Source organism: Cuculus canorus, chromosome 13 (assembly GCF_017976375.1).
Source record: "Cuculus canorus isolate bCucCan1 chromosome 13, bCucCan1.pri, whole genome shotgun sequence".
NCBI lineage: Eukaryota > Metazoa > Chordata > Aves > Cuculiformes > Cuculidae > Cuculus > Cuculus canorus.
Window position 1 is genome coordinate 9,714,815 of NC_071413.1, and position 27,864 is coordinate 9,742,678.

General features: G+C 49.3%; 2 protein-coding genes across 3 annotated transcripts; both read left to right on the forward strand.

The window, feature by feature from the left end:
- The first annotated feature begins 4,832 nt into the window (after positions 1-4,832).
- On the forward strand, positions 4,833-14,714 carry HERPUD1 (homocysteine inducible ER protein with ubiquitin like domain 1). Of its 2 annotated transcripts, none has more exons than XM_009571225.2 (8): positions 4,833-4,995; positions 6,219-6,296; positions 6,377-6,451; positions 7,540-7,661; positions 8,390-8,512; positions 9,128-9,466; positions 10,571-10,676; positions 11,298-14,714. In XM_009571225.2, exons 1-8 carry the CDS (start codon positions 4,864-4,866, stop codon positions 11,463-11,465), a joined length of 1,143 nt encoding a protein of 380 aa, XP_009569520.2. In that variant the 5' UTR covers positions 4,833-4,863; the 3' UTR covers positions 11,466-14,714. The 2 variants fall into 2 exon arrangements, with proteins under 2 accessions (XP_009569520.2, XP_053935011.1); XM_054079036.1 differs by having other exon boundaries at positions 11,295-14,709.
- A 3,187-nt stretch (positions 14,715-17,901) lies between these two features.
- Positions 17,902-27,629, forward strand: CETP (cholesteryl ester transfer protein). Its single transcript, XM_054078947.1, has 16 exons — positions 17,902-18,133; positions 19,142-19,256; positions 20,030-20,164; positions 20,652-20,722; positions 21,853-21,940; positions 22,068-22,137; positions 22,440-22,500; positions 23,125-23,216; positions 23,475-23,654; positions 24,073-24,123; positions 24,475-24,642; positions 26,084-26,151; positions 26,258-26,300; positions 26,386-26,455; positions 26,790-26,875; positions 26,976-27,629. The coding sequence occupies exons 1-16, from the start codon at positions 17,989-17,991 to the stop codon at positions 27,048-27,050; spliced, it is 1,518 nt and encodes a 505-aa protein (XP_053934922.1). The 5' UTR covers positions 17,902-17,988; the 3' UTR covers positions 27,051-27,629.
- The last annotated feature ends 235 nt before the right edge of the window (positions 27,630-27,864 follow it).

Here is a 27,864-nt window from a genome sequence, read left to right on the forward strand (position 1 = left end):
GCCGGGGGGCGGGGCCCGCGCGCTGCTGACAACGTCGCCGTGACAACGGGGGCGGGGCCGGCGGCGGCGGAGCGGAGCGGGTACCCCCGTCCCCGCCACGGGAACGCTGCCCGCCCGGGGCTGTCCCCCTCCCCGCCACGGGCACGGGCACGCTTCCCTCCGGGGCTGCTCCCTTCCCTCCCGGGCACGGTTCCGCTCCCACTTCCCGGGCCGCTGCCGCTCCCCGCCGTGCGTGGACCCTCTCCCCTCCCTGAGGCTGCTCCGCTCTCCCCGCCCGGACACGGGCACACTGCCCTCCCGGGGGCGCCCCGCTCCCCTCCCCGGGCCGGTGCCGCTCCACCGGGGCACGGCTCCTCTCCCCCTCCCTGCTCCGGGGCCGCCGCTCCCCTCCCGGGGCTGCTCCGCTCCCGTTTCCGCCTCCTTTCCCGTTCCCGGGCCGCCCCGTCCCTCGGCTGGAAGGGTTGGCTTCTGGCATCTCGCCGCCCGACCCGGTATTCCCGAGCATCGTGGTCCTGAACTTTATTAGCGGCACAATTAAAAGCAGGGAGCGCTGAGTTCTGCCCCGTGGCCGGCAGCCCCACCGGTGTCACCGGGCACCCCCGGCAGCAGGGACCGCTTCCAGCCCGGGCTGCTTCTCTCCAGCCCCCTGGTGACACGCTCCCTCTGTTTCTTCTCCCCTCTCTGGCAGGAAAGTTTTGTTACGGCTGCGGAGCAGCGTGGGCTGGGGGAGGATAGTGGTTTGGGGGCTGAGCCGCTTTACTGAGTGGTAGGAAAGACGAGCAGAAGGAGGGGAGCTGCTCAAATTCACCAGCAAAGCGCTCACATCGCTGGGGCCATCCCAGCGCCAGGCTGCCCATCTCCTTGGGTGCTGGCAGGTTGTGTCCGTGGGGATGCTCCTCCGGCAGAACTGGCTCTGTTCGGGCACAGAGATGCTCCGAGACACACGGGCAGCCCCTTGCCCATGTACCCTGCCACGAAATAGCTCTGCCGGGGCCACGCTTACACGCCGTGAGCTCCCTGCCTGCACCAGGGTCACCAACCTCACTGCCTAAACAGGACAAATGTCGTGTTTGGAGGCTCCAAGGAACCTACCACACCAGCCAAAGGAACCGAGGCAACAGCGCTGTGAAACACTTCTAATAGCCAGGTGCCTAACAAGCGCAGTGCTTCCTACTGAATAAATGCCTCAAACCAAATCCCAGGAATCAGCCTGGCTTGCCTGAATCACACCATCCTCTGACCCTTGTACTATCCCGACCCATGACCTTTGGACGGCACAAAATTGCATCAGACCCCAGCATCGTCACGGCACCAGGCCTGCGTAAGCTGGACTGCGGTTCCTGGCAGCCTCTTCCCCTGCGTCACCGCACCTGGGTGAGCCAAGGGGGCACGCCAGGCTGTGAGGCCGCAGGACACCTCCTCGCTTACCAGCAAATTCTCCACCAGCTGCTCCTGCTGCGTCGAGAGATTGCCATGAGGTGAAAATGAGCTGGAGGGCACACAGAGCTGTAAATTCATCAGCAATTTCCACCTCCCCCCCTCCTTTTTTTAAAAAAAAACCCACAAAGTAATTGTGTTGAGGTCAGAGAGATAATCCTGCTTTAAACAGGGGTTAAAGTTTACACAGCCACTGGTGACAAAAGAAGCTTGTAGACCTTCATCTCTGATTTTGGCAAATCAGAGTTAATTGTTCAACAGGACAATGGGGATGGCGTGCTGGTCACGCCTCCTGTTTCATCCGGGGTTCTGCCTTGTGTCCCTGAATCCACTGCTCTAGAGCAAGACCTAAGCTAAGTATCGGGGCAGGTATTTGCTTTGTGTTAGCACCAGAAGCTCTGAATCAGCCTCTGGGACCGCAGCACGTGCTACCAAATGCCCGGATGTGTCCACTGACTTCAGATCCACTTGGCTGCTTGGGGTGAGGGCAGCAAGGGTCTGGCTCTGAAGGTGGCTCGGCACCCCTGCCTTGGAGAGGGCTGCTGAGGTTTAACATCACAGAAACATTTAGGTTGGTGAGGGCCTCAGGACAGCGCTTCTCCAGCTCCTGCTCAGATCCCGGTCAGCGCTGGGTTCAGGTAGCATTGAGCAGCATGTTTCCCTGAGCAGGCGTTTTTCCAGCCATAGAGAGGGCAGGGAATGAACAGTGGGCAGCTCAGGCCAGCGCCGACCCCCCTTCTCCGTGGCAAGGCAGGAGAAATGCAGGAATCTGAGCTGGAGGCAGGATCAGTGCTGCGACTACAGCTGCTCACTCAGTCCACGGGCCAGCAGTGGCACAGGGAGCCCCGGGAAAAGACACACACAGTGCCTGAGAACCTGGTTTGATACAGGGTAAAGTGGAGGAGCCACCCACGGGGCTCCTGTGGGCACTCCCAGCAAGGGCTGTAACAGAGTGAGCAGCAGAAAACAGCACTTTGTCCTTAATGGTGGCCTTGGACACTGCACCTGTCTTTCCCTTTTCCACTGCCGCCAGGAGCTGGGGGACACGGATCAAGGTCCCTGCCGACAGAGCAAGAGTGGCAGGCAGCTCTGACAGCATCTCCTTGGCTTGCTGGGAACACGGTGCTGCAAGCTGGGGAGGGAAAGCCCACCCGAGCGCTGAGGCTGTGTGGGGACAGCCAAGGGGAGCATCCCCTCTTCTTTCTCCTTTTCCCCCAGTTGCTCTGAAGCAACTCCTGCTGCTGCTGTGCTCGTTGTGGGGAGGGATACAAAGCAGGAATGGGATCCACCGATGTTCTCCATCCTCACAAGGATGTACCCTGGCAGCTACTGAAGGTACTCTGGACCAGACACAGGCTCAGTTAATTTCCTTATGATTTTGTCGTCTCTCAAAGGCGGTGATGCCCTGTGGCAGAGCTCTTCCCCAGGAAGCTGCGAGGTGATGCATCCCCGTGGCAGAGCGTCTTTTCTACTTACAAAATGTGGTACTGCCTGCAAACTCATCCGCGCCTTTGGGCAACAAGTCTGGCTGCCAAGGAACACCGGGCAGCTAATGAAACATGCAGAGTAAATGCGTGGTGCTGACAGACAAAACTGATTTCTCATACTCCTACGAGATTGTTTTAAAGTACACTAAAACCCCCTCCTGGTGCATCAGGATTATTACCACCGGTGCTCCTGGTGCCGGATCACATCTCAAAGGAAGACTCGTTTGACGTTTTAGAAAGCAAGCATTCTTTATCAGCCTGGGCAACATGAGGAATGATCTCCATCAATCATGTGCAGGGAGACAAGAGATGGGACAAAATGGATTTCCCACTTACACGCATATGGATAAACTTTCCCAGAAATCTTATGCATATTCTGTTACTTCCCAAAGATTGATTTTAATGTTATTATGAACTTCACAACAGTCAGAACCCTTGCTAATTTGGAGCTTTGGAGCCAGCTCTGCCTGACCTTGTATTTGAGATGGAGAAACACTGCAAACAGAGATGATCGCAAAAGACAAATCTGTTCAGCACAGATCACACTGAACACAAAGCGTTATCATCTCCGAAGAACAACAGTGTCTGGGAAAACACTGCTTGAAAGAAAACGCTGCCAGAGGGACATTCTGTCTAATTTTCAAAAAATACAATCACTCAGATGAAACTTAACTCTGTTTTAGCCTAAAATAGCAAATTTGCAGGTGGCACTAAGCTGAGTGGTACAGTTGTCACACCAGAAGAATGAGATGTCATCCAGAGGGACCTGGACAGGCTGGAGAAGTGGGGCTGTCCGAACCTCATCAGGTTCAACAAGGCCAAAGGCAAGGTCCTACACCTGGGACAGGGCAATCCCCGATCTCAATACAGGATGGGTGTTGATGCGACTGAGAGCAGCCCTGCAGAGAAGGACTTGGGGTTCTGGTGGATGAGAAGCTCGACATGAGCCGGTAATGTGCACTCGCAGCCCAGAAACCAACTGTGTCCTGGGCCGCATCAAAAGAACCATGGCCAGCAGGGTGAGGGAAGTGATTCTGCCCCCTCTATTCCTCTCTTCTGAGACCTCATCTGCAGTATTGTGTCCAGTTCTGGAATCCTCAACATAAGAAGGAGATGGAGCTGTTGGAATGGGTCCAGAGGAGGCTACACAAGGATGACCTGGGGGGCTGGAGCACCTCCCATGTGAGGACAGGCTGAGAGAGTTGGGGTTGTTCAGCCTGGAGAAGGCTCCGAGGTGACCTTATAGTGACCTTCCAGCATCTGAAGGGGCAACAGGAAAGCTGGAGAGGGACTGCTTACCAAGACATGGAGCGATAGGACGAGGAGGGATGGGTATAAACCGGAGAGGGTCAGATTTTGACTGGACACAAGTAGGAATCTCTTCATAATGAGGGTGGTGAGGCCCTGGCACAGGTTGCCCCGGGAAGCTGTGGATGCCCCATCCCTGGAGGTGTTCCAGGCCAGGTTGGATGGAGCTTTGCGCAGCCTCGTCCGGTGGGAAGTGTCCCCGCCCATGGAAGTGGGTGGAGCTGGATGGGCTTTAAGGTCCCTTACAACCCAAACCCTTCTGTGATTCTATGATTCCACTTTTTGCACCAGTGACCGCTTCTCGTGTCAGCACCACGTGTCTGCGGGCGTTGCCAGGCATGGGGCCTTGGCTGCCCTCCCCGGTCCCCCTGCCATGGCCCGAGGGGGGGGGGGGGGGGGCGGGAATCACGGTCGCCATGGTGACACTGCGCCGAAGCCCCGCCCCTTCAGGCCCCGCCCAACCTCCTGCGGGGCCGCGTCCCATTGGCCCACGTGTCAGCGCTCCCGCCCCCGTTCCCCTGGTAACCAATCAACTGCGGCCACCGCGGCCCTGCGGCGGGGCGGGGGCCGCAGCGCGCCTATAAAAGGGGCGGGCTGGGGCCGGCCTGGCGTTGCTGCTGCTGCCGCCGCCATGGAGGAGGTGCTGTCGCTGCTGGTGCGGAGCCCCGCGCAGCGGCACCCCGACCTGCGCCTTCGCGCCGCGTCCGCATGGACCGTGCGCCGCCTCAAGGCCGAGCTGCGCCGTCTCCTGCCCGAGGCGCCGGTGAGTGTAGGGTCCCTCGCTCCTCACCCCTCCCCACCCCCATCTCCTCCGCCCCGTACCCCGGTGTCGTCGTCTCTCCTCCTCTTCTCCCGATGTTCTCCTCCATCCCCTTCTTTTTCCCTGGTGTCGTACCCCCGTTTTCCCCCCTCCATCCCCTCTTATTTCTGCTTTTCCCCCGGTGTCGTCGTTCCCCCCCATCCACTCCTCCTCCTCTTCCCCCGGTGTCCCCGCACCAATCTCCTCCTCCTCTTCCCCCGGTGTCCCCGCACCAATCTCCTCCTCCTCTTCCCCCGGTGTCCCCGCACCAATCTCCTTCTCCTACTCCTCTTCCCCCGGTGTCCCCGCACCAATCTCCTTCTCCTACTCCTCTTCCCCCGGTGTCCCCGCACCAATCTCCTTCTCCTACTCCTCTTCCCCCAGTGTCCCTCCACCAATCTCCTTCTCCTGCTCTTCTCCCGGTGTCCCCCACCAATCCCCTTCTCCTCTTCCCCCGGTGTCCCCCCATCTCCTCCTCCTCCTTCTCTTCTCTCGGTGTCCCCCCATCCCCTCCTTCTCTTCTCTCGGTGTCCCCCCATCCCCTCTTCTTTCTCCTTTCCCCCCAGTGTCGTCCTCCGCCATCTCCTCCTCCTCCCCTCCCGGTGTCGTCTCCTCCCCATTCCCTCTCCCGGTGTCCCCCCACAATCCCCTGCTCCCCGGGGGCCCCGGCGCATCCCAGCGGGCCGAGCTGTGCCAGCGCCTGCCCCGGGGCCGTCCCACACCCGGTTGCATCAGCCAGGTTAAACGTTAACCGGGCTCGGGGTGAGCGATCGGGAGGGGCGGGCAGCGCGGGGCTGGCCCCGCCCGGCGCCGGGGAGAGCGCAGCCAGGCGGGATCGGTACCCTGACACCGCGGGGGAGGGGTTGGGGGGCTGCGACAGAGCCACTTAGCAGCATCCTTGGAGCGGCCAGATCTGATGGCGCTGCAAACCTCTGCTCCTGAGAAACACTCATGGCTGCGTCTGGGTTGACAACATGTAACAGAGCCCTTTGCTTGGGCTCCTGTTGATCCAGACCTCGGCGTTGGTGATCTTGCACTTCAGTTCTCATACTAATGTTTTTCCCTCTGCACCTTAATGCACGGGTGCTTCCAGCTGCATGCCTCTGGCCAGCTGTCTGCCAGCTGTCAGTGCTTGCTTGTGCCCAGCAGAGCGACTCATTCTGTTCTTTTGTTTTCTTTCTTTAAAGCCTGAAGAGGACCAAAAGCTGATTTATGCTGGGAAGCTACTGCTTGATCATCATCACCTGGGAGAGTTGTTGCCAAAGGTATAAAAAGTCTTTTATGATGTGCTGAAATACCTCACGAAAAGTGATACTTTTTTAACATGTCTTCCCTTATATTTTAGCAGGGGGAATTGCACGCTCTTCATTTGGTGTACAACTTCAAGAGTCCTGCAGATGTGCCAGAAACCAGTTCAGAGGTACACATATGGGGTTAACATACTGCTGTGTACCTTATGGTTATGATTGAAAATAGGAAGTACTGAATGGAGATTTTGAAGTTCACTGATACCTCAGCATTTTCCTACTGATGCAACAGCATTATTACTCTGATAATTTGATTGGGAATGAGAATGTGTTTGGATTAAGCAAAAAATTGACTCTGTCATTCATCGATAAAGATTCTCATGGTGTCTGTCTAGAAATATCAACACTATAATCTTGTAACACACTCCTCAGAGGAGTAATGCCTTCTGCTAAATTCAGTTTTATTAAACAGAGTCTGACCTCCATCCCAGGCTCCTTTGGGCAGAGACTGTGGTTGTGAGCTGAAACATTTTAAAGTGGAAGCAGCTCCAGACTGTGCCTCTGGGTGTGGGGAGGGAAGAAGACTGTTAGCTGAAGACATTTTAACCGCTCTCATTAATGACTCAGCTTGTAGAGAGGAAGCTGAAGATGAGCCTTAGTGCTCAAACTGAGTCCTTATTGGACTTAAGTGCAAATGGCAAAACCCAATTTTTACATTAAAGTAGGTGTGCTAATGTCTTTATATTCCCCATTAAAGGCATTTTGAGCTTATCCTACCTGTGTCTGGCGGTTGGTAGATGTGAGCCAGTTTTGGTCTGGATATTACACAGATGTATCGCCACAGAACAGTTCTTGACTTCTGTGTACAGTAGTTTGTGCATGCAAGTGTAAACTTACCGGAGCTGGGAAGTCAGACTGTCTTGAGTACGGTTCCCTCTGTTTCTTGCAGTTACATTTTTATAACCAGATGGGACCTGTTTGTGTATGTAAAAATTACTGCAGGTGTTGATCTGGTGGAAGAGAAGAGTAACATCAAGTTAATTTTATGTACCAGTCAGTTTTAAGAGCCTTAAAGCACAGGTGGAGGTCCTTGGGGCCCAAGAGTAGTGTCAGTACTGAAGCAGTGCCTAGAGATACCATGCAGGACAAAGTGTGAGCTGTGTAACAGTTGTAAAACAAGAGCATATTCAGTGTGATATAACCTTTTAGCGTAAGGCTTGTGTAGTGTCCTGAGTAAACCTCACTGTCTTGCTCTGCCTAGGTTAAAGCTGGTCAGCTAGAGCCATCGTCAGAAGCTAGTCAAGAACCATCTGTTTCTTCTTCAAATGGTGAAAGACCAAGATGCTCTTCTGGTGGCCAGTCTTCAGCAGACGCCAGTAACAGGTAAATAAGATTACGTGCATCACTGAGACTTAAAAAGATCATAGAATCACAGAATGGTTTGGGTTGGAAGGGACCTTTAAAGCTCATCCAGTTCTAGCCCCTCTGCCACAGACACGGACACCTCATGCTGGACCAGGCTGCTCAAAGCCCCATCTAGCCTGGCCTTGAACACTTCCAGGGAGAAGGCAGCCACAACTTCTCTGGGCATCCTGTGCCAGTGCCCCAGCACCTTCATTGTGAAGAATTTCTTCCTAATATCTAGTCTAAATCTTCCTCCTTCCAATTTAAAGCCATTTCGCCTTGTCCCATCACTGCAGGCCCTTGTAAGAAGTCCCTTCACAGCTTTCCTGTAGCCTCTTTAGGTACTGGAAGGCTTCTCTGAGGTCTCACTGGAGCCTTTTCTTCTCCAGGCTGAAAAATGTTGCCTTTGTGGATGCCAGCCCCTCATGCCACACATGCTGTCTTGAGTTTATAATATGTGGGCCAAAGGTGATGAGAATATATAAAAGTTTAAGTAGACATGAAAGAAGGTAAAGGAAAACGCATTACTCTGTTAGTTGAAAATCTTCCCTTGATTCATGTGGGTAGAGATGTCTTTAATACTTGAGAAGGAAGAATTTTGCATTTGGATGCACAAAATGGCAGAAGCTGTTTATATTGTCCTGTAATAAATGACTCTTGCAGCTTGTCCAGTATTGGCTAATAAATGTTTTCAAACTTTCACCAAGGCTTGAAACACCTCGGCCTCCCTTCCAACGTGTGGCTCCTGGCTTCTCTGCTTATACAACCTACAGCATGCTTCAGATGTCCTGGCTTCAACAGATTTATGCAAGACAATATTACATGCAATAGTAAGTTTTCTGTCCAAAATTGAAACTGCAGTACAAGGAAATAAAGAGCTTCTGTTAGTTCTTCCTCTTTCCATGGTGGTTGGAAGACTATTGTTGTTGAAATTTATGCTGAATGGTGTGGGAATGTACCTCTGTCACATGGTGCTTGGTTTACTGTCCAGGCCAGTGCTTTGGAGTCTTGGAAGTGGCAGATTCCTGACTCCCTTCGCTGTGAGGGCAGGTGTCTGTAGAGTAGATGTAATCCTGCTGATGACCCTTAGCTTTTCACCACTTTTCTGACTGCTTAAAGAGCACTATCTGGAAATCAGTGCTAAAGGTGAAGCTGAGACTTACGGCAGCCTTCCAGGCTACCTTCAGATTGCTCTAAAGAATTTTTTGGCAAGGTTATTGAAATTATTGTTCATAAAGTTGGAAGATGCCTGGTTTGACTTGCTGAAGTCACTTTGCAACTGTTCTCATGGGCAGAACTAAAACTTGTCTTTAAATCGCCTGTAGTCTCTAAACTTGATTACCTGTATGTGATTTGACTATGCTTAAAGATAAATTTTCAGTGCCTGTGCTGTGTGAAAAGGTTTGGCTAAGCCTTATCCTGTACTTGGTGTGCTTTGATTTCAGCTTGGCTTCTGCTGCTGCCTCTGCTGATCCATCCCGTGCACAGCATTCTCAGGAGATACCAGTGGCACCCCAAGCTCCTCTCCCAGATCCATTTCCTGCACAAAACCAGCCTGGAAACCAGAATGCTGCTGCCCAGGTTAATGCAGTGGCCAACCAGAACTTGCGGATGAATGCCCAAGGGGGTCCCCTCATGGGGGAAGAGGAGGAGGATGGCAATCGAGATTGGTTGGACTGGCTTTACTCAGCAACACTGTTCTATGTTTTTGTCAACATTATCTATTTCTACTCCAGCGTTAGCAGATTCCTCCTGGTTATGGGTGGCACTGTGCTGATGTATCTGTAAGTGTATGCTATTAACGTTTACTCTTGTATTCAGATGTTTCACTGCAGCACTGAGCTCTGTATTGTGGTCAGCTTTCTGACAGCTGAGCTTCATATGACTCTTGCACCTGGAAAGGGTGAACCACTCCTCTATCCTTGTATAAGTCAGAATTTAGAAAAACAGTATAGACAGTGAAATTGGGTGATAGCGGGTGATCCTTTTGTGCCAATGCTTCTGGTGTGGCTGACTTTCTTCTTAGGAAACCACTTGAAAACTAAGTAGCTGTCAGTGCAAAGCCCCAGCAGTGTGGTAGCAGGGAGCAGATGGACATGTAGATTCCGTGTAGTGAAGGACAGTTGCTTAGTGGGAAACAAGTGTTTGAGGTTTGGGATAAAGGTCTCGCGCTTGCTGCCCAAGTCGTGTACCCATGTGGGTTTTCCTGCTTTGTTGCCACTCTGGAGAGCAGAGAAAGCCAAACAGAATAGTGTCCTGGATTACCTCTCTCAAGGGAGAGATGGGGGGTAAATATTAGAAGGTACAATAAAGATAATGGGCCATCAGTTGTTATGCTTGGGATATCTTGCCCGAGAGACAATCTGTCCCTTGAAATTCTTTGATCACTAGTGAAACAAGTGCTGCAGGCCTCCGAATCCGTTTGGAGATGTAGGGGTTGAAACCAGAGCAGCTGACACAAACAGCTCTTTCAACCTGTGTGCAGACTTGGGAGAGCGAAAATTAACTGCTTCATTAAGTCCTTATGCTTTTGAATTGCCGATTGTAAAATCTAACTTCAGCAGCTTATATTATGGGTTACAAAGTGCAGGTGCTGTAGAGTTATGAACCTTCTGAAGAGATCTATGTGGCCCATGATTTTTTTCAGTAAGACAGTGCTGTTTTGCATGTTTTGTTTAGGGTGAGTACAGAGTAGTTACTCAGGGGTGTATATAGTATGGTAAGCGAGCAGGCTCTGTGTACCTCTAGCAGCATCCTCCAGCAGGCTGAGCCCTCAAAGTGCTGAACTTTGTCTGCAGCTCTGGGCAGTCAGATGCTACTCAAACTGTGTTGCTGTAACATGGAGTGTTTTTTAACCAATACTAATATCAATCTGTTGGCTTCCCTAGGCACCATGTTGGATGGCTCCCATTTAGACGAAGACCAGTTCAGCCCATTCCAGGCAATGTTCCTCCTCAAGCTGCAATAAACCAGGACCAGAACAATAACTTGCAGGTAGAGTCTTGGTGGTTTTTTAAACCATGAGCTTGAAACCCTGTGAAGTTTCAGTTTACAAATGAAATGTAGTAGCAAAAACTTTATTCTATAAAATCTAATCAGAAACTGTCTTTCATGGAACAGAAATTGCTGGCCTACTCCTTCCTTTGTATTTTAACTACTCTCTTTTAAAAATTATCTTGGGCTGAATGTTATTTTCCGGTGGTTTCTGGTCCTTAGGATGTTTTAGTGGAGTGGTCTGGCACGGGCTGAGCACTGTATCTGAAGGTGGTATTTAAGACCACTTGGTGATGGTGTTTGAGGATATAAGCAATCTGTGTCTTGCATTTCAAGCTAACGCTTCTGGCTGATGTCAGTGGGAGTCACTTAATCATAAATATGTAGCTTACCCGATTGGGTGCTTCACATCTGTCCTAAACTGTTCTTGGACACACAGCATGAGTTAACCACCAACAACACTAGGGTACAGCTTGTTTTTTCAGCTTGTGGTTGCCTGAGGATACTTGCATGCCCTTTATATTCTGACAGTGGAATTTGGGTAGCAAAATGTGCTGTTCTACACCTGACTCACTCATTTCTGCAATGATCTTGCTTACCAAATACCCTTTATTTTAGCAGGGAGAAAATGCAGGCAGAGCAGATGAACCTGAGGCACCTCCCGATGATGGACGAGATTTACAAGAACTGCAGATGGCCAACCCTTCACTTATGAACACAGCATGGGTTTTTTTCAAGACTTTTTTTGCGTCCCTCCTTCCAGAAGGGCCTGGTGTGACCCGCAACTGACTTGTCACCTGTCTCCTAGTCTGGAACTGCAATGGGCTTTACTCTGAGTGAACTGGATACCAACTCCAAACCAAGAGTGACAGAGGCACTTTCTCTGGTGTTCACTGACTGAGCAAATGAAGTGGCAAGAAGCCTTAAGTCATTACAGCCTAGAGACCAGGATGCTTGAACTCATTCCAAAGAACTTTGTTCTGTAGTGTTGATTTGGTACCTATGTAGATGCTTGGCATTATAACTTGTGTACTAGATACACAAGCTCTAAGCAGGTGTGCAAAAAATGTTAGAGAAGCACATGGCTTCTTCTGTGCAATGTGATTCCTGTGGGAATGTTTTAAATGCTATTTCAATTACACTGAGTGTAGAATATAAAAATTGCTAGATATGCATTAGCAGACTTTTTAGGAAAGGTCTATTGTTAAATTGCTTCAACAATAGTTTAAATTTTCTGTGTAAATATTTTCCTGTGAAGGTTGTATGGTGCAATTTTCTTCTAGGACAAAGTGGAGGACAAAGACAGTGACCTCTTTGATAAGCAATTACCTTGGAAGGGTTGCAGGCTAAATGTTATATTGCCAAATTGAGATAGCTTAAACTCAAGATTTAATTTCCTCCCCTGCCAAATAATGGGAGAAGTGTGTTCAGCTCTAGTAACAACAGCTATTCATGAAGCTTGTAATGCTTTTCCTCAGTGCTACCTGCAGTTGGCCAGTCTGTCTGTTTAGGAATGTTTTATCAGCTGGTACAGGCAATTGTGACAGCCTAACCGGTAACACCTGACCTTGCACTTAAAGTCAGACTGTTAGGTATGATTTGCTGGTGTTACCTGTGGTAGCAAGCGTAATCATAATGATGTTTTGGCTTTGAACAATGATTTCCTTTCAATGTTTCTTACCAAATAATGTTTCTGCCACATCTTCAATTTGCTGGAGACTTGGCGAGGATGGGTAGGACAAAGTGGTAAAATTCAGCAATAAAGTAATTCTGTAAATATTTAGAATGAAGTGGTTTGAGAGAAGGTGGGTTTTGTTACTTGGAATATACTCATAAGCCTTTGAGACTGTTCTTGGAGGTGGCATCCACTCATCTTGTTAGTGGCAAGTTTACCTTATCCTCTGCTCTGCCTTTGGATGATGGAATTTTTCTGGGGTATCTCACTGTTGCTCATATGTCAGCAGTGTGCCTCAGTGGAGATGTGTCTGGGCCCAGTCTTGGGAGGAGAGGGTATTTCTTGGCAGCTGGAAGTGAACTGTTTTGGTACTGGCTTAAGCAGCAAGGACAGAGAGCATGATTACTTGTGTAACATCTGATCTGAGAAGTTACTAGAGACAAAAACATCTGTTTTGTTGTCTTGAGGTTTTTGCTACTCCTGCAAGCAAGCAGATTGGTTTAAAATTAGCTGGGAAACTAAGCATAGCTAATCTCACTGGAGGGACGTAGTGAGGCTTAGTGAAATGTGTACCTCTTGTTGCCATTGGGGTGGAGGGGAGCTGTGGTGACAGTAGGGGACTCTGGGCAAGTCTTATTGACTAATTGCTGTGTAATTCCACAGAGATGATGGCTGGTGCTGTGCCCAGGCAGGAGGACGGGGAGGGAGGAGAGCACCAGTGCCTGAGCCAGCCCAGTGTTTGTGGTGTGGCCCTGACTCCTGTTGCTGATCCTGACCAGAGGAGGGCTCAGCTTTGCCTGAGACTGCCTGGGAGTGAACAGGGATGGTTGAGGTGTGGAAGCAGTGGAAGGAACTGAGGCAGCTCTGCCTAGAAGAACAACAATGCAAACAGTGAGCTGAGTAAATTGTGATGATGAGGAAAGTGATACAGCCTGTGTGCTAGCAGTGAGTGAGATAGCATGGGCCTTGAATTAGTTGAGGGAATTAAGGTTAGGCATTAGTTAACAATGAACCTTGAAGCTTCCAAAGCAAGGCTACAGAAGAAGTGTAGGCATTCCAGTGATTTTTCTGGGAATAATGTGACCCTGTGCTGGGACAGAAGTGCTGGAGTAGCAAAGAACAGAAAGGACTTCAAGGCTATGGGTTTAGGAAGCTGGGTTTGTCTTGGCTCATGCATCAAGCCAAGTGATTCTGCTGTTAGTTGAAATCTCTTCATGCCTGCAAGCAGAGCTTGCAAAGGTACTGGTGTAGCCCAGCTGCACCGAGCATCTGGTGCAGGGTGTCCCAGGGGGCTGGTGGTGGTGGGCCATAGGGCAGCACAAGGAGCAACAGAGTGAAAACAGCTGCTCTGTGGCTTTGGCTCCTGAAATCCTCTGGCAGCTGGCCCCATGTGAGAGCAGGTCTCTGTCCTGCTGGAAAACAAGTTGAGGGAGAATTGTATTTGTATTATCTCTGGCATTTTTCTCACTGCCTCTAATGGGCTGCTTGTTTGAGGAGTCACTGAGGTCCTGTTCGTCACCAAACAATGCTCTTGTCCTTGGCCCATAGAACATGAGAATGAGGTTGTTACTGAGCAGATCAGCTGTGTGTGGGCTGCCTTCCCCTTTCCTTCAAAGAGCTCCTTCATGGGTGCATGTGCCTGTTGTCCCTATTCTCAGCAGCCAGGGACATCCCAATGGTTGTGCACCTGCCCAGCAAAAGTGCATTGCAATCCATTTCTAGCTGTTTGAGGCCGGTGGGATTTGCAGAGCTGTGCATCCTAGGGGCCTCTCCCCATAGATCTCTCCTGCCAACCAGAGGCCATCTCAGGGCAATTGCCCTATCTGTTGCCAAACTTGCCAACTGCACATTCATTGCATCTTCCCAGCCCCTCTGCTTCATAAGACCAGCTCTTGAAATGTCTCCTAGTGTTTAATATTGTCTGAATATCAAATGGAATGGGGTAATGGTAAAACCAGGCTTGATGTACAGTTGAAGTCACAAACCTGGGGAGGGGGGGCTTGAGGTCAGCCAATGCTCATCTGCTTGCCAAGGAGAGCTGGGTGAATGCTGGTAGGAGATGCTCTAGGTTTGTCTCTTGTGTCTGCTCATTGGCCTGTGCTGCAGAGGAACCACCTGGAATTGCTTATATTAGCACTGAAAGTTGTATTGGCTGCTTTTTTTAGTCTGGGTTTGCAGTGCAGAGTCAGTGCTGCAGAAATACAGCTGGGTCCAGGTTTCAACCCAGCTGCCTATGGCAGCCTAAGCTGTGAAAAGCCTGGGCTCATCTAGGTCTGCTTGTGTGTTCCAGCTTATTTTGTGGTATTTGGGGGTTATGAGTGATACAATAAAAATCAGGTTGGTTTCAAGAGAATTTCCTGGAAAACCATGTGAAATTTCATTGCTTGAAAAAAACCCTTATGGGTGGTTTAGCCTCCCAAATGACAGTCTGTTAAGACTCCCGTTTGATAGGTTTGGAAATTTGGTAGTGAATAAATTAATCTCATAATTCGCAAAGTCACAATTCTTAACAGTAAGAAACAACCTCTCTTCAAAGCTGAGTCTCTCTTGAACCCAAGATTATTGCTGCTGGGGCTTGACAGCGCAGCCTGGACAAGCATGATATATGGCCGCAGCCTCCAAGGGCTGGTTGGTGCTGGATGTGTGTGTTTGACCGGGACATCATGCTGCTGAGCACTGTGTCTATGCATGATGGGAGCGAGCAGGCAGCTTTGGGCTTGTCCTCCTGCCACCTCAGGGCTGACTTGCTGCCTGAGTCCCAGAGATGATGCTGGAGCCTGTTCTGCTGATGGAGCAGAGTGCAGCCAGCCTACCTGGAAGGCTATCTCAGGAAGCAGCTGCAGGGTAACACTGAATGTTTGGGTCAGTGCAGCATGAAGATTAATAGCACTGTGATGTACCTCTGCTCCAGAAAGGGTGGGGGGAAAACCAATCTCTATTAGAGGACAATCCCCATCAAGGTGGTGAGTATCTGTATGTGTGCATGGCCTTCAGAAAAAGCCTTACACAGCAAACGTTAATCAGAACATCTTCCAGTATCCCCTTTGCAAGCACATGGCCTTTTAACCTTTCTTTGGGTTTATAAAGCCTGCCCTCCCTCCTCCTAGCCAAATTTAACCTTTATTTTGGGTTTTTAAAGCTGCCCTGCCTCCTGCTAGCCTGACCTTGTACTGGGAGGAGGAGGGTGGGCTGCTGTGTCCCTGCTGCCCTGGCCCCTGCCTGGTTACTCCAGGGCAGGGATGCTTGCAGCATCTCCACATTCCACGTACTTTTGCTATTGTAGGCAGAACGTCTCTAGTCTTCCTGTTCCTGTGTGAGGTCAATGCCTGACAGTCCCCTGTCCTCCCTTGCTCTCAGCTCAAGTCATCTGCCAGCAGCAGCCTCTGAAGTGGTGACAGGGCAGGGGAGCTGGTCCGTAGGGGGATCGTGAATGCAGTAGATCTACCACAACCAGCACATTGGTTCTGGGTTCTTGGTCTTTTTATTGTTATCTACACTTGGACACCAGTGATAAATACCCTTGTATCAAAATGCCCTGTTTTTCCCTGTCCTTCATGCTGGTATGAATAGCTGCTCTGGGCAGAGGGGTGGCTGGTGGCCTCCAGGGCCCTGTCCTGCTTTCGGTGACCAATACCATTCTCAGCAGGGCTGCTTTCCTGCTACTGCGTCCCCTCCAGACTTGTTCTGGTAGAAATTGCACTGCACAAACCACTCCTAAGTATATACTGCAATAAACAAGAGTGTGTCCTGCTGCTGAAATCTGTGCTGAGAGTGCAGGCAGACATGCCTGTGTGTCACCTAGCAGCACAGAGGCTCTCTGACTGCCTTTCTAAAGGCCTTGCTACCTCTGATGTGTTTGTGCTGCGGTGCCTGGAGCACCTGCTCTTGCTGTGGCTGCAGGAAACCCAGACCTTTGTGACTCCACCAACATCCTTGGATCTGTGAGCTGCTGGGGAGGGCTGGGCACGCGAGAACTATGAGCTGAAGGACAGAAACCAGAGCTGTTACAAGGCTAAAGCCTCTTGAATTTAAATCCTTCTGTAATGTGTCTGTGCCATTTGCAGCTTCCCTGTAAAGATGCCTCCTACCAGGCCAGTGAGGATACTATGGTGGCTGAGATGAAGGTGCAGGGCTTCCATATGGCCTCAGGTTGCACAGCGGAGGTTCAGATGCGACATAAGGAAACATTTCTTCATTGAAAGTGTTCCCAGGCACTGGCAGGTGCTGCCCAGGGATGTGGTTGAGTCACCATCCCTGGAGGTATATAAAAGATGGGTAGATGAGTTGCTTAGGGGTATGGTTTAATAGTGGATGGGTACATTTGGGCTTGATGAGGTCAAAGGTCTTTTCCAACCTAGTGATTTTATGATACAGGAGTTATACTGGTCAGATGCATGCTATCTTTACATGTGTTTCCAACACTTAACTGTTCCCTTGTAACGCAGCATCAACTCACAGCAGGCAGCCTGCCTAGCTCTACCATGCCACTCGCCTGGAGAAGTTCAGAGGAAGCCTGCAGATGCTCAGTTTCCCTCAGAGGGTCATTGACCGCAAGTGCCTCCTGTGGGGTACCCGCGGGCGTTCACTTTCTCAACTCAGGAAGAAAACAGTGGGGCAGGGTGGGGGCTGCCGAGTAGCGGGGCTCCTGGAGGAAATGTGCTCACCCAGCTCAGGGAGGATGAAGCATCTGCCAAGGAGAGGAGGGAGGCTGGCACCTGGTCTCGTTCAGGGGGCTGAGTGTGCTCCTGCAGCATTGCAAAGATTTAACTTTTCCTTCTCCATCAGTATTTCCTGGCAAAGTGGTTCACTAGAGCTGTTGGGAGCCTTGTTGCTGAAACAACCTCACTCTGTTTTTCCCCAGAGCTTGTTTTGGGATGGGCCCCAGCATCACAGCATGGATGCAGGGTGGTGGTGGTGCGTAGAGCAGCTGTGCATGAGGAGTGAATGTGAACTCGGGCTTCTAGTGTTTCCCAAATAGCAGGTGAGAGGCTAGGTGCATAGAAAGCTCCAGCTTGGCACGTTCTTCCCCATCTGGAAAGTGGCAAACCAATGATGGTCCACAAACGCAGCTGAGAGACAAGGAACATCTCAGTCCTGTGGTCATCCCTCCAGGGATGTGAGAAATATGGGTTCACTGAGCAGTAGCAGGAGGGGTGTCTTTCCCAGGAGCATCCCTCTGTTTCCCCACAATGTGCTTAAATCAGTGGAGGTACCTTTCGAACAGAGTTTTGCTGGGAAATTACTGCAGGACTGCAAAATATGGGGTGCTTTTGTGTGAAGAGCAAACAATGAACTTGTTGGAAGCAGAGTGTGAGGCTGCTCCTTTGACTCCCCTTCCAGGCTTCAACCCCCTTTAGCTTTCCCCACCCGCCTAAATGCATGCATGCGCTGAGTTAAAGCACTCTTGGCAGGAGAGCGAAGTCCTGCAGCCCAAGCTCCTGCTGGGGGAGGAAGGCAGCGTGCGACTTGAAGAGTGTTAAGGAAACTATAGGAACATTAGGAAATGTGTGATGAGTTTTGATAACCGGCGGAAGCAGGTCATGTCCTGCTTTGAACAAGGTCCGCTCGGAGGTATGAAAGCAGCCTTTGCTGAGGTCCAGAATCAGTTCTCATCAGTGCTCTCCGTTCTGACTGAGGATGCTCTGGGCTGGTGGGATGAAGCTGGGAACCTTCGAGATCTTGCTAGTGTTCATCCACGCATCAGCAGCCTGTGAGTTTGGGCCCTTCCCTTACAGAGTCACCGGGATTGTCTGCAGGATGACGAAGCCTGCGGCATTGCTGTGTAAGTGCCTGCTGTACAGGGCTGCATTTTCTTCTCTTCACCAGGAGAAATTAGTGAGGATAAGACAAGTGAGGGGGGTTCTTGCTTCTCTGTCTCTCATGAAAACTGTGCATCTAGTAAGATCAATCAATACCTACCTGGGAGCACAGGTTAACGCAGGAGCACCTGAACTGAACGGGAACTACTTCTCAAAAGAGCTAGAAAATGGTCCCCAATACCTCTCCTTAGCCCAAAGTTTTAGCAGTGTCCCTCACAGGGGGCTGATGGGATGGAAGACAAATGTGTGTGTGATTTGTCACCTTGCTGCAATCTCATCTCTCAGAGTCGGTGTGCAGAAGGGGAGAAACAGGATTTCCCTGTTGCTATGGGTTTATTTGCAAAGGTTTATTTGCAAAGGTTTTGGGGCTTTGAGAGTAGGAACAGCTCTGTCCCATCCCCTCCAAGAGTGGTACATGCAGAGAAGAATGTTGGACCAAACTAAGAGATGCCATTTCTGTAAGGAAAAAATCCTGTACTGTTGTGTGCCAGAGGCTGAGGCTGGAATGGGCTGGATAACGTTAGGAAAACTGGTACAGAAAATTGAGTCTCAGAAGTTTTCCTTTGAAGACCCAACAGCTGACTGCAAAGGAAGCAAGCAGCAACAGAGTAAATAACTGGGGTAAAGTCAGCAGCTTGTGCAGCACAAGGATGGGCACAGCCTCGACCTCCCCAAAATCTGCCCCTAAGGTGAGGATGAGGTGTGTGAAAGCTGGACTCGATTCCCTGAGAGCAGCCCCACTGGCGACTGTTGAGCCGCGTGTGCTGCTGTCCCCTCTGCCATCAGCTGCTCAAGTTCAGGGGTTTATTATTTTTTTCATTTGCTCTCAAGCTACTTCTAGGGCCTCCTTAATCTAATGGCAATGCCTTGGATAGAACTCCTCTGTAGAGCTTTAATCCAGGGTCCGGGCTCACCTTGGCAGCCAGGAGAGATTGCAGTTTGGTATCTTTGCCCTTTTCTTCCCCTGACAGTGAACCAGGAAACTGCACAGGTCATTCAAGCAGCATTCAGGAATGCCAGATTCCCAAATATCACTGGGGAAAGGTCCATGCGTCTCCTCGGCAAGGTGGCTTACGGGCTGACCAAGTGAGTATCTCTGTCTCTTGTGCCAGGGGAAGCGTAGATTGATGGGAAGCAGGAACTGGCCTTAGAGGGAGATTTGATCCAGTGATTCCTGGTAAAACCAAAGGTCTGGATGAGAACAGACATATTTTCTGATCTCTGCCTTGCAGACAATTTGCATGTTAGTGTTTAGGCTGCTGCTGAATCATTTAAGAGCTTTTCCAACTGGGTGGGCAGGCAGTGAGGCAGTGTGTGGAGCGCATCTCTGATAACACAGATGGGGAGCGCTCTCCCTGTGGGCTGAAGCTCCCAGGGCTTCGTCACCGACAGATGGTGCCCATGGCACATTGAGTGGGAAAGGGGACCCTTGTCAGCAGGATGTCAGTTGGCTGCACTTTGTGACAAACAAGGCTGGGTTTTGCTGCGTTATTAACTTTTGTTTGGGGGCCACAAATATAATGGTGCAAAGGCAGGAGAGATTTCCTGCGGTGACTGTGGCTGACGGAGGGCTGCAATCAAACGGAGTTGTTTCTACAGCGTGTTGTTCCGTTTTTCCTTTTTAAAGCAATCCCCCACTTCATATCCAAACATGGAGGGAGAGGAGCAGCGCACCAAGGCTGAGTGAAAGCATCTTTGTCCTTGTGTGTGGCCCCTGTGATTTACAAAAGCCCCTGAGGGCTTCCTGGAGCTGGCACAGCCCCCTTAGAGATCTCACATCCTCAGGAGCAAATCTGTCTTGCCCAGTCACAACAAACAGCCCTGGGGCTGGAGACAGACTGGATTTCTGTTGTTTCTAGCATCCAGGTCAATGACTTGTCCATAGAGCAGAGCGAGGTGGAGCTCAAGGAGGACGATGCCATTCACATTGCCATTAAAAATGTGACTGCCGTCTTCAAAGGGACCCTGACCTATGGCTACGCCGGGGCTTGGTTGTAAGTACCTGGGGGCTGGCTGCTGCCGAGCACTTCAGCCCCAGCTCTTGCTGCTGCCCATGGTGCGAGGAGATGCCGAGGGGTTGCGCTCCTCTGGCTCTCTAGCAACAGCAGCATTGCCTACTGCCTGAGCGAGGCGTGATTCCATACGGCAGCAGTGCTGCTTACCCCAGTCACTGCTCTTGTCTTGCTTTCTGCCTTTCTGTCCTCACTCTTGCATCATGGCCAAGGCGTACAAGTAGTCCTCTTCCCTTTGTTGCTCTATAAACTTTCGGGACGAGGGGCCTTAGTGCTCTCATGCTCCTAAGTGCCACTAAGGCAGTGGTTTGCTATGATTTAAAGCCAGAGTATGGGCATGCCGGGGTTTTGCACACTGCAGTGCAAAGACTAATGTGAGAGGTGTTATAACCCCCCCACAGCTGTGAGTGGTCAGGGAGATGCTGCTCCTGGTATAGGTTGCTAGATGTCCTCTCTTCTGCTGTTACAGGCTGCAGCTTTTCCATTCAGTTGACTTTGAAATCGAGACTTCCATTGACCTCCAGATAAACATTAAACTGAGTAAGTAACCACTGAGGATCGCTCGCTGCGGGGGTCTTTGTGTGCGTGCTTCCTCCACAGCAGCAGGATGGACCAGGTGGTGGGCAGCGAGCCCCAGCCGGCTCTGCCCATCCCCATGGGAATCAGATGGCATCTGGATGTTGGAAATGAGTCTCTGCCACCCTGAGCACACAGGACAGGAGAAAACATGACCCTTAAAGACCTCATTGTTTTAACAGATCAAGCAGAGGAAGCTAGTATTTTAGCCGAGTAACGCTGGTGTACACCAGCAGCTAGTGAAGAATGATTTGACCTTCTGGGCTGTTTTCAGGATGAGTTTTTATCTCCTGCTGTTCAGAATGACTTGAAAAAACATGGTGGCCTTTCAAAAGAGGGAGTCAAATAAGAGCTTTGGTGCAGGAGGTCTGAACATCCTTATAGTCCACTTTTTCAGCTGCGTCCAGATCATGCCCAAGATGTGCTCTGGGAAATGAAACCTCTTCCTCAGAAAGTCAATAGACTTAGACTAGAAAGGGACAGAGGCAAACTATGCTCTCCCCTCACAAGGGATAAGAGGGATGTGGGCTCTCATATGTGCCTCAAAATACATTTTCCTGACAAGCTCCCAAGAGGAGAAGAACAGCATGAAGATCCTAGAATGAAGAGACAATATACTATACTATATATATAGTATACTATATATAGTATATATATTATATATATATACTATAATTACCAAGCTTTTTTGCAATATGGCTAAATTCCTTCCCTGTTCTGGTTTGTGGGTTGCTTATACTGCCCAGGTTCTCCAGGTTCACCCATCTGCAGGGTGATGTCAGGGGACAACCAAGTCCCTGATGACAGGAGCTAGTAAAGGTGGCAGGTATCCAAAAGAAGCGTGAAGAAGGGTGCCTGGTAGACTAGCTCGTCTGGAGCTGTGAGCTGAAAACTCCTCCATCCAGGTTCAAGATAGCCCTGCCTACGCTGACTTTGCAGGGTGCTGGGTCTCTTGGAAACACCCCCAGAGTTGTAGGGAACCCTGGCTGCTCCTCTGCAGTCATGTCCTGCCCCAGGTTTTTAGTGTCTGCAAAGAGCACCTGTCCTCAGTGCTTTTGAGCAAATCAGCTCTATTTTCCTTTCATCCTGTACAGTGTGCCAGAAGGACCAAGTGGCTGCCGATGCCTCAGACTGCTACCTGTCTTTCCACAAACTGACGCTTCATCTCCAAGGAGACAAGGAGTGAGTCTGTCCCCCTTCAAAATCAGGCTTTGATTGCCCACCTGCTGGTCCCTGAGCGCTTCAGCCCAGGTGTCACACACCATGGGGATTGTTGGTTGGCCCTTGACATGCTCCTTGTCTTGTGCAGGCCAGGCTGGCTGAAGCAGCTCTTCACAGATTTCATTTCCTTCACTTTGAAGCTTGTTTTCAAGAGTGAGGTAAGGTCAGCTGCTACCTGCAAGAGGGAGAAAAGGTCAGTTTGTATGCTACACACTCCTTTGCTCACATGTGCCCACAAGATAATAGCAATACACTTCTAGTGCTTGCGAAAAATAAGACAAATAGAAAGAATCCACAAAACCCCCAGCCTGGACGAGGTGGGAGGCTGCATTGAGACTGGGATCTCTAGTGGAGCCAGACTCTGAGCAACTGCCCCCAGGTCTCACCATGTATCTCAGCTCCACTCCACAACCCCAAATTCTACCCTCACCTTCAGCTTTTTTCTCCTTTCCTCTTGTAGGTGTGCAATGAAATCAATTCTCTTGCCCAGATGCTGGCAAATTTTGTACATGATTTAGCAGGTAAATATCCTTAGGTTTCTGCTCTCCTTTTTTATATTTGACTTTCAATGTTTGAGCCCCAGCAAGGCAGTAGCCACATCTGTCAAAGAAACGCTTAGAAAATGTGTATGGGATTCCAGGCCCTCAGACAACAGCAACATAAACCCTAGCAATGGTATGCTTTGAATTTTCTGCATCAGGTTGATTTTTCAAGGTGATTGCACTGGTTGAGAGAAACTTTTCAGTTCAAAAGGTCTTTCTCCTTCATTATGCAATGACCAGAGGTGCAGGGATAGCTGCATAAGGACTAGCATGAGCTAAGACAGGAGCATGCTTTGGAATATTTGGACTGAGATATTACAGCATCTGTATCTGTTTGCTGATGATTTTCCAGTCTCAAATATCAGGGAAAAGGAGCAGAATGTAAAACCAAGAGTAATTACCCAGATTTCTTTGTGGAGAAACTGGGTCAGTGAGCAGTAGCAGGGTCAACACTAGTACCCAAAGAAGTGGGACCCCACAGTCCTAGCTTTGTGTCCTTTTGGAAATTCCAGTCAGCTTCCACAGCAAGTCCTAAAAGCAACTATCCCAACTCTGTTTATGGTCATGTTGCTGGTGTGAGGTTTTTGTATTTTCTTCCTGCAGAAAATTTTGTCCAGGATGAAGATATCAAACTCGATATCTCCCTTGCATCAGTTCCTTTAATAAAAGCAAATTACCTAGAATCACATCACAAGGTAAAGTATCCCAAGCTGCTCGGAGACCAAAGTTTTTCTGGTGATGATGTTCGCTAGTGGCCAGAAGGGGCTGGTCCCTCGCTGCTGTGCAGTGCTGCTGGTTGGGCTGATGCCAGCCTTCCACCCAGCCAAGCAGTCTGCTCTCTGCTCTGGGTCAAGCCAGCCAGGCTTTTACCTTGCAAGGAAAACGCAGGTATTGACATTTTGTCCTGTCTCCCTGCTGCCTGTAGTGACCAACGTACTTGCTTTCCTTTTAAGGGCCTTGTCCTGTATAAGAACTACTCCGATGTCTTCACTGACAGTGTTTTCTCCCCGTCGTTGTTGACTGAGTCCCGAATGCTCTACTTCTGGCTGTCCGAACACATCCTCAACTCTCTGGCTTCAGCGGCATTCTTAGATAAGCGCCTGGTGTTGACCATCAAAGGGGAGGAGTTGCAGGTGACTATTTCAGGGGTGGTTCCCTCCTTACCTCATACATAATATTTTGGAGAGAGACTAAAAAAATTCTGTAAATATTGTTTTTTGCTGAGAGCTTGTTTCTGCAGATGACAGAAATCACTAGATATGATCCTGGTCAGAAATCGGTACCTTCTTAGCAAGTATGTGCTACCAGGTAGTGTTACCCTTAAGGCGATAAAACCAGCTGACAGAAAACTTGTCTTCTGAATTGTAAAGTGATGTGATTTTCTCTGTGATTACTGAGGTAGAAAGGGGGTGAACTTACGAGGATCTCGGCCATGCTGCTGAACTGGCCACAAGCCGCACCTCAGCGCTCTGGTCCATCCAGCATAAATCAGGGCTAACTATCACCTCATCTTTCATTTATTTACAATCTGTTTCTGGTTTGTTTCTGAAGGCGCTGTTTGAAATGGAAGACACAGAAGCACAGCGGAAGGCAGTGCAGATGGTATCTTTTGGTCCTGTTCTTAGAATTTTGTGTTGAAAGTGGAACTTGTAGAATGGATTCTGTCGCATTGTAACATCTCATGTCCTTCCCTCCATAACTTGAGTCTTGGGTGGGCCTGATGGGGGGGGAAAAAAAGGGCTGATGGAGAAAATGTTGTGCTCTACGAGGAGGATTTCTCCACCCTCTATGCTGGGCACAGCTTCCCTGAAACCCAGCTGAGTTATTTGGCTTGTGTGAACTGGAGGAGGAACTGGGGATTACAAAAGGGATGGAGCTGTGTGGCAACTTGGCACGAGATTGGGCTATGGTATGGAAAAAGTCTGACTCTCCTGTTGCTCCTTATTTGACCAGATTTTTCAAGACATCTCTTATAATAACTCTGTGGCCAAGGTGTGGAGTCTCGCCCATCCCCAAATCTCTGTTCATCCTGAAGGCACTGTTGTGAAGTCCTTGGTAGCAGTGGAGGTCAGCGTCTTTCCTGCAGGAGAAGAGCCCCTGATTGTTCTGTACATGGAGAAGGTCAGTTCTTGCTTCTCCTGACTGCGAAGATCTTGGGAGAGGCTCTGCCCCGAGTCTGAACCACTCCTGGTGCTCAGGGACAGTAATGGCAGGGAGTCCTTTGAGGAGCAGGTGGTGGGAAAACAATGGGAGGTAGAGAAGGAACATCAGTTCCTTTTAACACTACCACCTCTTTCCTCCAAATCTGAGGCTGGGAATGATGATAGCAACTGTGTTGGCTCAACGCCTCTTCTACTGGGCCACCACAATGCTGGTGTGCAAGGTGGTAAGTGCAGCACCAGGAAGCTCTGGTGAGCCTACATTAATCTGTTAGACATTGTGAAACTTCTTTAGCTGAGGTATTTTAGGAGAGAATGAAGGCACCGTGGGAATGTATTTATTTGGAAATCTTCTCGTTCCCAAATTCTAGCTTTTCCCCCATGTAAAAGGTGCTTCTCTCTGAAATGAAGATATGGCTCTGAAGAATGCAAAGCTCAAAAATAACTTTTTCCTATACGTATGCCTGTATGAAAGTTCCTGCTCACACTGTGCTCTACCCTAAACTGCTTTATACTAAACCTAAGGAGGCAGAAAAAAGAAACACCTATATCTTTGCTGTTGTGGACAGCATCACAAGAAAGCAATATGTTTGTCCAGCCTTGTAACTATGGGCTGGTACGGATACTGAACACTGCATGAAGGTAAATTCCTGCCTGAGGGTAGACCAGACTCTCTAATTTAAAGTGTTAAATTCCCTCCTGCCCTCTTCAAGCACCCCGTGTCAGCAGGGTGTTATGGGGAAATACATACAGCTGTTTTTTTGTGCTCCTGGTGATACCTTGAAACAAATTTCTGGTAGGCTTGCAGAAGCACTGAACTAGAGGTGGTCCTTAAAATCATGGCTCTCAGGACGTGCTCTGCTCCTGGTCTGCCCAGACCCCTGGTTGTGACCTGCCATCAGGTCACAAAATGTTCTTTCTAACAAGCATTTGCATACAAGCAAAGGCAAGAAAATTACACTAAATGGTCAGAATTCAGAGGCTGCATTTATGACCAAATTAAAAAAAGAAAGCTAAAACCATGGTGAGACTTCTTGTGGTAGCCCTGGCTGTCCTGGGGCTGACCTCTCCGTAGCCAGTATGATTGTCTTTCATGTTGAGACAGATAGGAAACAACTGCCTATGGAAGCACTTCCACCCTTATGCAGAATTTGTTTCACAAAGTGGCAAAAGCGTCATTCCTGTGGATAAGCCAGTCTAGGGTCCCACAGACTGAGGGTGTGGGCGTCAGGGAGGATTTTATTGCATGCAAATGGAGAACTGAAATCTCTAGCAATACCTGGAGGTAAAGCCAGAAGGATGTTGAACTCTTGGTTGTAAAGTAAACTAGAATTTCCAAATGCAACTCCCTGCTATAAAGCAAAATGAGCTACATCTCAGCTCTGCTGTTTATCTCTGTGCAGGAAGTCACGGTCACTATCCAAGCTGCCTATGCAGAAAAGAAACTAATTTTGCACCCATCGGACTCCAGGTCGGTACTGTGGTCTCTTGCTCTCTCATCTGAGCGCAGCACAAAAAGATGATTTCTGCAGCCCTTACTGACCTTCTTCCCCTCCCCCCTGCTTCTCTCCTTTCAGGATAGAGTTTAAAACCTTTGATTGCAGAGCTGATTCAAGTGGGGTAAGTCCTAAGAAAATATTCTCTAGGCTTCTTGTGTCTAAATGATGTCTTTAAAACCTTCTTGTATGAATTTTCTGGCTTTTAGAATGACCCATCCATAAGAAACTTCCTGCAGACAATGATCTCAGTCGTAGGGATTCCAGAAGTGATTTCAAGTAAGTTTTCCCTCTGGAAGAGTGCCAACATAGTCCCTAACACTTCATACATCAGATCTCCTAAACCTAAGCAGTGAAAAAATACATCAATGACCCCGAGGGCTGGTGGCCGGGGGGGAATGACATTACTGATGTGAGTTTCTCCTGGGTTCCCCTGGAGAATCCTTTGTAAATGGCTGGGACAAAGGAAAAGGGAGTTTTCGATCAGGCCAAAGGTTGTGGGGTGTTGGGGCACAATTAGCTTTGGGCGACAGGTAGACAAGGTCACAGTACACGATGAACAGCAAGCCAGGACAGCCATACCTGTAACCGGATGGGTTTACTGATTCCATAGGGATTGAAACAGCTTTGACTTCACTGTTGAACAGCAAAGGGATTAACCTATTTGAGATCAGAAATCCTGAGATCATCACAAGAAAGGTAGGTAGAGTTCAGAAATACCCGTCTGTCAAAGCCCTTCTTGGGAGTGTGGCATAAACCAATGATGTAATACTTTTTTTCCCCCTTCCTCTCTTTTTAGGGATACGCGATTGTGCAACTTGACTTTAGCTTCCCGAATCATTTGCTCCTTGATTTTCTTGAGAAAAAATTGTAGAACTGATCTCTTCATAAAGAAATGTAGGAACTTGTGCACAAATAGAAAGATTGCTTGTGAACCAATTAAAAGAAGAGCTGATTCAAATCAGCTTCAATTGACTTTTCTTTCCTTTTCCTGAGAAACGCTCCTGTATCTGTGCAGTTGTACTTCCATGGAGCCTTTCCTCTGCTAAGAGCTTGAAGTCTGCACCTCTACGCACACTGTGTTTTCAGGATGTTTAAAGCACTATTTTGCTTTGGAGCAAGGGTTGGACTCTTGAGGTGCACGGGTTCTGGGTTAGCATTCATGGGAGGCAGCAGAAACCACCTTTGTCCACCTTTTACTCTCTCTGTTGTTACATTTCGGAAACGTAGCACCTTTTGTGCTGATCCTTGGTTTTCATTTCTGCAAGCCAAGAGGATCCTGACTTTCACAGACTTCAGCAACTGAAATGACATTACCAAACTCCAAGTAAGCTCAGAACCAGTTATGCTAAAAGACCCAGGTATGGCTGAGAAAGTAAATGGGACAGAAATTTACAGTGCAGCTCAGTAACAGAGATCTCGTGCCCTGGGTAGCTTTTTAGAGAGTTTGTAGACCGTGTGTAGACCTTTAGGCAAATTGTTATGGATGTATTGTTGAGACACTGGGAGCAAACTTGAGAAAAACAATAAAAATGATAAGGAAGCCAAAGAGATTATGAGAGAGAGCATAAGTGTCTAGTCAGAAGGATCCTGTTCCTTCCTACTACAGTGCAATAATTTATCTGAAGTGGTTCAGTTATTTTCCTGTACCAATTCACGCTTCCCTTTTTTCAATGTCTTTTCACTTA

Excerpts from the sequence above, each read along its gene's own strand:
- HERPUD1 (XM_054079036.1), top strand. The coding sequence starts at position 4,864 with ATGGAGGAGGTGCTGTCGCTGCTGGTGCGGAGCCCCGCGCAGCGGCAC. Across the intron at positions 8,513-9,127 it reads AGACAATATTACATGCAATA|CTTGGCTTCTGCTGCTGCCT; the intron begins GTAAGTTTTCTG and ends CTTTGATTTCAG. Across the intron at positions 10,677-11,294 it reads ACCAGAACAATAACTTGCAG|CAGGGAGAAAATGCAGGCAG; the intron begins GTAGAGTCTTGG and ends CCTTTATTTTAG.
- CETP (XM_054078947.1), top strand. The coding sequence starts at position 17,989 with ATGCTCTGGGCTGGTGGGATGAAGCTGGGAACCTTCGAGATCTTGCTA. Across the intron at positions 20,723-21,852 it reads CCAGATAAACATTAAACTGA|TGTGCCAGAAGGACCAAGTG; the intron begins GTAAGTAACCAC and ends CATCCTGTACAG. Across the intron at positions 23,217-23,474 it reads ACCTAGAATCACATCACAAG|GGCCTTGTCCTGTATAAGAA; the intron begins GTAAAGTATCCC and ends TTTCCTTTTAAG.